Genomic DNA, 7,165 nt, shown 5'->3' on the forward strand with positions numbered 1-7,165 from the left:
AAAGCTCTGCAGACAGTTTGCAGCAAAGCCAGACGAGTTTAACTGCTACAGATTTTGCCTATTCTATGAAGTTCAGCGTACCAGCTCCTTACTCAGCACTCCCAGCTCTACTTTTGATTGTCTAAAGAGGAGAAAAAACACACAGTAAAGTATTGAAAGCTCAGCGTGCACACAAGCAACCCAAGAATAACTCAGCACTTTACAGCTGCCCACAAACCGGTCTCTATTTTATCGAGCCCCACCACCTGCCAAGCAGGACTATTTCTGTTGTCCTCATTTCCCCGCTGTTCTCTCCCAGCCACACGCACACGATGCATTCCCAAGCTGGAACTGCAGCCCCAGACACCGGTTGCGGGTAAGAGCAGGTCCTGCCCCAAAACAGCACCGGCACACAACTCCGGGGAATTTTTCCCTGCTGTGAAAATCCCAAGAGCCACAATCCCACTGCCCCTGCCAGGAGACTGGGGGGCTGCAACACCAGGACACCCCCTCCCCAGCACCCATTCCCCTCAGGAAGCCCCCATGCTCTCTCCCATTGCCACTCTATGGGCATCAGCCACCCCTCCGGAGCCCAACACCCCCCTGCTCCACTGCTGCCACCACCAGAAAGGTATTCCTCACCCCCCCACACCACCCCACTACTGCCCCTTCACAGAGAGGAGAAAGAAGATAGATTTATGCTTTTAAAACATTTTATTTATTACCAAAATTTCCAGAAGCCAAATTTGGCAATTTTTTTTTTTCATTTTCTGTAAAGGTTTTCATGCATAACTTGAAACTTGTCAACTGCAACAGTCAAGTGGTTACTTTAGAAGAAACAGAGACAAACATCCAGAATACAAACAGCTGTATCTGAATTAACAACATTTGTCTATTACTAACCTTATAAAGCAGGACGTGCCTTCCCTCTTATCAAAACCAAGCTGACAGATCTGCCTTTATACACACCCAACAGAATAAACTCTGTTATCGGCAAGGACGTTTTCCTTAAACGTTAGAAAAAAAACAAAGCAAAGAATGGAGTGACTGTCCATAAACCAGTCTATATTTCAGTCCTCTTTAATCTACTTCTTCGATGGTGGGGCCACCAGAGCCACCAGCCCCAGCCCCTCCATCTCCCCGGTACAATTTTGTGACGATCGGGTTGCAGAGTTTCTCCAGCTCTTTCTGCTTGTGCTCGTACTCTTCCTTCTCAGCCATCTGGTTGCGGTCGAGCCAAGACACCACCTCCTTGCACTTGTCGAGCACTTTCTGCTTGTCCTGGTCACTGATCTTTCCCTTCAGTTTATCGTCCTCCACTGTCTGCTTCATGTTGTAAGTGTAGGACTCAAGGGAGTTCTTAGCTGCCACCCGATCCCGGTTAGCTTCATCCTCTGCTTTGTACTTCTCTGCTTCTTGCACCATGCGGTCAATGTCGTCCTTGCTGAGGCGACCCTTGTCATTGGTGATGGTGATCTTGTTCTCCTTCCCCGTGCTCTTGTCCACAGCACTGACGTTCAGGATACCGTTGGCATCGATGTCGAAAGTGACCTCGATCTGGGGGACTCCCCTGGGTGCTGGGGGGATGCCCGTTAGGTCAAACTTGCCCAGCAAGTTGTTATCCCTTGTCATAGCCCTCTCACCCTCGTACACCTGGACCAGCACGCTGCTCTGGTTGTCTGAGTAGGTGGTGAAGGTCTGAGTTTGTTTGGTGGGGATGGTGGTGTTGCGCTTGATGAGAGCAGTCATCACTCCTCCAGCTGTCTCGATGCCCAGGGACAGAGGGGTGACATCCAAGAGCAGTAGATCCTGCACGTTCTCAGACTTGTCCCCCATGAGGATAGCTGCTTGTACAGCAGCTCCGTAAGCCACAGCCTCATCAGGGTTGATGCTCTTGTTGAGCTCTTTACCATTGAAGAAATCCTGTAGCAGCTTCTGGATCTTGGGGATGCGGGTAGAGCCACCCACCAGCACGATCTCCTGGATCTGGCCCTTGTCGAGCTTGGCATCACGCAGAGCCTTCTCCACCGGCTCCAGGGTGCCCCGGAAAAGGTCAGCATTGAGCTCTTCAAAACGGGCACGAGTAATGGAGGTATAGAAGTCAATGCCCTCAAAGAGAGAGTCAATCTCAATGCTGGCCTGCGTGGAGGAGCTGAGGGTGCGCTTTGCCCTCTCACAAGCCGTGCGCAGCCGCCTCACCGCTCGCTTGTTGCCAGCAATGTCACGCTTGTGCTTGCGCTTGAATTCTTCCACAAAGTGGTTCACCATGCGGTTGTCAAAGTCCTCCCCTCCCAAATGGGTGTCACCTGCCGTGGACTTTACCTCAAAAATCCCATCCTCAATGGTAAGGATGGAGACATCGAAAGTGCCCCCTCCCAGATCAAAGATGAGCACGTTCTTCTCTCCAGCCCGGGTTCCTTTCTTGTCCAGGCCGTAAGCGATAGCGGCTGCAGTGGGCTCGTTGATGATACGCATCACATTGAGGCCTGTGATGGTGCCGGCGTCCTTGGTGGCCTGGCGCTGGGAGTCATTGAAGTACGCCGGCACTGTGATGACAGCATTCTGCACCTTGCACCCCAGATAGGCCTCAGCAATCTCCTTCATCTTGGTGAGCACCATGGAGCTGATCTCCTCTGGGAAGAAGGTCTTCATCTCCCCCTTGTACTCCACCTGCACCTTGGGCTTGCCTCCCTCATTCACCACACGGAAAGGCCAATGCTTCATGTCTGACTGCACCGTGGGGTCGTCATACTTGCGGCCGATGAGGCGCTTGGCATCAAAGATGGTGTTGGTGGGGTTCATTGCTACCTGGTTCTTGGCAGCATCCCCGATGAGCCGCTCCGTATCGGTGAACGCCACATAGCTGGGTGTGGTGCGGTTACCCTGATCGTTGGCGATGATCTCCACCTTGCCGTGCTGGAAGACACCCACGCAGGAGTACGTGGTGCCCAGGTCGATGCCGATCGCCGGCCCCTTGGCAGACATGGTGTCGGCTGTTTGTGGTGCTGTTCGCCCGTGTCCACCCCGCCCGCTCCAGCTGCCGCCGCGGCGCGATATGCCCAGCTCGCGCCGCCGCCGCCCGTTTTATACCCGCCGCCGCCGCTTCTGGAACCTGCCAGAACCCTGACGGCCAATCCGGACGCTCCTCCAACAGTCGTTTGGCCAATCGCCCCCGCGAGCCGCCGGGGAGTACCCGCCCCCAAAGCTCTGGCCAATCAGAACGGCGAGCGCCTACCCGCCAGCCCGCCCTTCGGGGACCGCGATTCTTCCGGGTTTTTCTCGTGCGCCACCGCGCTCAGCCAATCCGCGCCCGTGCTGTCCACTCGCCCCGCCCCCTCCGCGAACTTCAGCGAGAAAGTTCCAGCTGACATGACGTTATACCTGGGATTGACAGCAGCGCTGTCCAATGGCAGGCGGGGGCGGGCGGGCGGGGTGCGGCTGTGCGGTCGCTACGGGACGGTCCCGCGCTCCGCCCGCGCGGACCCGCGGGGTGGGGGGGGGTTGTGGGTTCGCGGCCGCTCGCGCCGTGCGGTGTTTGTAATTCCTGAGCGCTCAGCCCGGCACTGGGGAATTTGCCCTTATTTGGTCGCAGGGCGGCAGAAATTTCGCCCTCCCTCCCTGACACAGACACACACCTCCCTTCAGCGTCCCCCCCGCTTGTCAGGGCGGAACGGCCGCCACCTCTGCCCCGCCGCGGCGACCCCCGCACTGTCATGGCGGAGCCCCTCCCCTCACGGCTCCGCGCCCTCCCGCTGAGGGAAAGTGCCTGAGGGAAAGTCCCGCCGAGCCCGTGTTTAGCCTGATTTCGCCCGAACTTGGCCGGCTGACAACACCCCCGCCCGTGTCCGTGCCGGTACCCAAACTCGGGGAGTGGCACCGGGCTCTCGTCCTGTCCCCCATCAGAAGTGAGGGAATGGCACCGGGCTGTCCCCTCCTGCCCCGGCAGCGGAGCTCAGGCACTGGCACCGGTGGGGCTGTGGGGGCCCTGTTGCTGCGTGTTCCTGCGTGGTGACCATTCTTGAACCGCCTCCACATTCTTGTCTGTTGTGCTAATGTGAGATGTCGTCACGCCTACGTTTAGCAAAAGCTATGGAGCTATTAACTTGGATGTAGGAAAGTGCTTTGATGAAAATATATTAAACATTAAAATCCGCTGTGGTTTCTCCAAATTATGCCTCTGTACGCTGAGACAAACACTTCAAAATATTTCAGTTCTAGTAAGGAGAGCAAAACACCATCCTGAGAAATTTTTTTATACAGTCATAGTGAGTAGCTCCTTTTCAGCTCCTTTAAAAGTGTTGCTAAAAGTTCGCTATCCATAGACTTCAGGAGTTGTGTGAGAGAAGGATTAATGTCACTGTACACTTAAATCCTCTTTCATTAGTTTTGTCCCCAGCCTTCAGCAGTTTGCTGTACCCGGCCTGATAGAAAACATGTTACAGCTTTTCCCAGAGTGATTTGTATTCACACAATTATTATAGGCACTGTAACTCCTGTTCAAAAACATCCTTGTTTCCATTAGTGTATTTTTCAAAGCCTTTTTTACAAGACATGAGAGCTCCACCTCTTCTGTGCATTATGTGTGTAGTTTTATGATGGAAGAGCCTGGATTTCTGACTATACATATTGTACATGCTTAAATAACTATTAGTCTTCCATGGATCCTGGTCTGTTTTGTTTGGTTTGGTTTGGTTTTGGTTTTTTGTTTTTTGTTTTTTTTTTTCACATGGGTTCTGACCTTGGAGCAATCCAAAAGAAGTCACTGGAAAATGGGAACCATCAGCTGTCTCTGCCTACAGGAGCTGCTCTGTATATCCTGTGTGCATATTTCTTTGATGGGAAGGGTGTCGGTTTCTCTTGTAGTTAGACCAGTGACTGACTCATCACTGAACCATCTCTTCCTGTAATTCACTGCCACTTCATTCAGTTGATTGTATTATGTGGGACAGGGAGAAGTGCCAGAGCAATACAAAGAGAGGTGGATAATAAATTCTGTTTCAGCTGAAAAGTTGATGTTGTTTATTATTTGTATCCTTCTGAGGACCGTCCCCTAGGAACACTAATAATGCACAAGAAACCTGTTTTAATGGCTGCAGTACAAACTCAGACCCTGTTTTTCCACAGTAAAAAGAAGACTCCTGCCTCAAAAACGTATTTATAGAAACCGTAGATGGAGTGAACAAGTGGAGTAGGAAATAACACAATATTGATTAACACAATAAACAGTCTTTGCAGCAAAATTAATCTGATGTCTCATTTAACTATAGCTGTAATCGAACAAGATTTATCCAATTTAGAAATGGCATTTCATTTATTTGGCCCAAAGCTTTTAACTATATGTTTTATCAGCCCAGGCACAAAATATATACAACAGCTCCAGACAAAACTTGTTTGGTGTTTCCTTGGCCCAATAACTAGTGTGGCCCTGATATGGTTGTGCTGATACCCACATGTGCTGGTAACCTGCTAAAGAGGTGTTTGCATTGACTGGATTACTGCTCACCCTGAGAATACTCTCTCAGTCCTGTTTATTTCATCATTTGAGCTGTTTTGCTGTAGTAAGTCTGGAGAAAAGATCTTGGAGGAACACGAGCACACTATTTTAATGCTACTGGTGTAAAGAGACATCCTAAGGAAAAATCCAAAGGTCTCTGGACTGAGGCTGTTTAGCCTGTTGCAGAAGTATTTCTTTTCCAGCTGGACACACAGGTGCTGTTTTCCTCTGTACAATGACATGTCTAGGTCCCAGCTGCTTTTTAACTTTCATTCCTATTCAGTCACAAGTTCACAGGATGTTCTTGCCATCACCTCTTACTGATGTCCTTAGAGAAAGTCCAGTCTAACAAGAGGGAGCAACCTCCAAAACCTCATTAGACGTATTCTCTCTTCTCAGCAGAGCTATTACCAACCTGCTTTTTGTCAGCAGTTTGTGAACCAACTCATCCATGTAGTCATCCTCTCATATGGGAAGAGCCACATGATTCCCTTTTATGTTGCTTCATATGCAATCATGGTACAGGTGAGCCAAACCAACTGGTTCAGAAATTAAAGAGTGAGCTTTATGGGGAGGACTTCAGCACAAGTCTGATTTTCCCTTTAACAAAACATTTGCTGTTATTCCCTCATCCTAAGTCTCTAAGCCATATTTTCACAGCAACCTCCAGAGCAGCAGTTTGGCACCTCTGGCAGTGGCAGGCCTCTTTCTGATCCATTTATTTGTGTTTAGGATTGATTATGCACCCATGTTTCCTGTTTAGCAGTGTTATGTAATACGCTGTAGGCTATTCTCCATTACACCACCCAGCCAGAAATGAAGATGATATTTAGATTTCTTCAGTGAAGCAAGAGCTCAGTATCTGGAGCAGAACTGAGAACTCAACCCTTATCTTTATCATGATAAAAGGAAGATTTTTTTTTTTTCCCCACGTGTTTCATAAGGCAATGGAGTATAAAAATAGGACTGAACCCAAGTTACAGTTCAATCAGACATCAGCCACTTGGATCATTAAGATAAAGTTGAAATGCAATGAATGATTTTTTCAGGTTTGGCTGTCAGAAGACCTTAGAGCTTAAATTCTGGTATCCATTTCCCTAATACCCATTTTTCTTGTAAAGCTATCCTAAAAATTGCATAGATCAGATTGTATAGGTGAGAATGGATTATTTCACAATACAGCAACCAGTTCAGAAAAGTCTAAGCAACTGCTATTCTAAGATCTAGTAATACTTTGTCACAATACCTTTTCACCACTGAAATTCTTCATCTTTGTAAATGTACATCTGGTACTTGGAATTCAGACAAGAACTACCAGCATATAAAATGACAAGATTCTTCTAACAAGGTGTTGCATCAAAAATCATAGTGTATGTGGGGGGAACTGTGTAACTTACTTTGTATTTATATACCTCCAGGTTTTGTGCACAGCTGCTCCTTGTTAATTTAAAGGGCAGCCACAAGACATCATCTTACTTATATAAGTGATCCTTTGTTTTTGTGAATAACAAAGTTCTGCACATTTGTGTAACGTGTTTTTTGGCAAATTACACAAATGCGTGATCAGTACTATGGAAATAGTCAGAACAGCAGAATATAGGGCACTGTAATTTCATACTGCCAAACCAGGAGTTCAAAACTCGTGAGTCAGATCTCCTGAAATTACAAACCTAGTGGCTTTATTCACCTTCT

At 48.9% G+C, this 7,165-nt stretch overlaps 1 protein-coding gene across 1 annotated transcript; it reads right to left on the reverse strand.

Moving 5' to 3' along the window:
- Positions 1–674: 674 nt before the first annotated feature.
- Positions 675–3,199, reverse strand: HSPA2 (heat shock protein family A (Hsp70) member 2). Its single transcript, XM_041395792.1, has one exon. It carries the CDS (start codon positions 2,962–2,964, stop codon positions 1,060–1,062), a length of 1,905 nt encoding a protein of 634 aa, XP_041251726.1. The 5' UTR covers positions 2,965–3,199; the 3' UTR covers positions 675–1,059.
- Between the last annotated feature and the right edge of the window lie 3,966 nt (positions 3,200–7,165).

Source organism: Onychostruthus taczanowskii, unplaced genomic scaffold (genome assembly GCF_017590055.1).
Source record: "Onychostruthus taczanowskii isolate IOZ18803 unplaced genomic scaffold, ASM1759005v1 scaffold1, whole genome shotgun sequence".
NCBI classification, from domain to species: Eukaryota; Metazoa; Chordata; class Aves; order Passeriformes; family Passeridae; genus Onychostruthus; species Onychostruthus taczanowskii.

What these genes read in the sequence shown, in the direction of transcription:
- HSPA2 (XM_041395792.1), bottom strand. Translation starts at nt 2,964, where the DNA reads ATGTCTGCCAAGGGGCCGGCGATCGGCATCGACCTGGGCACCACGTAC.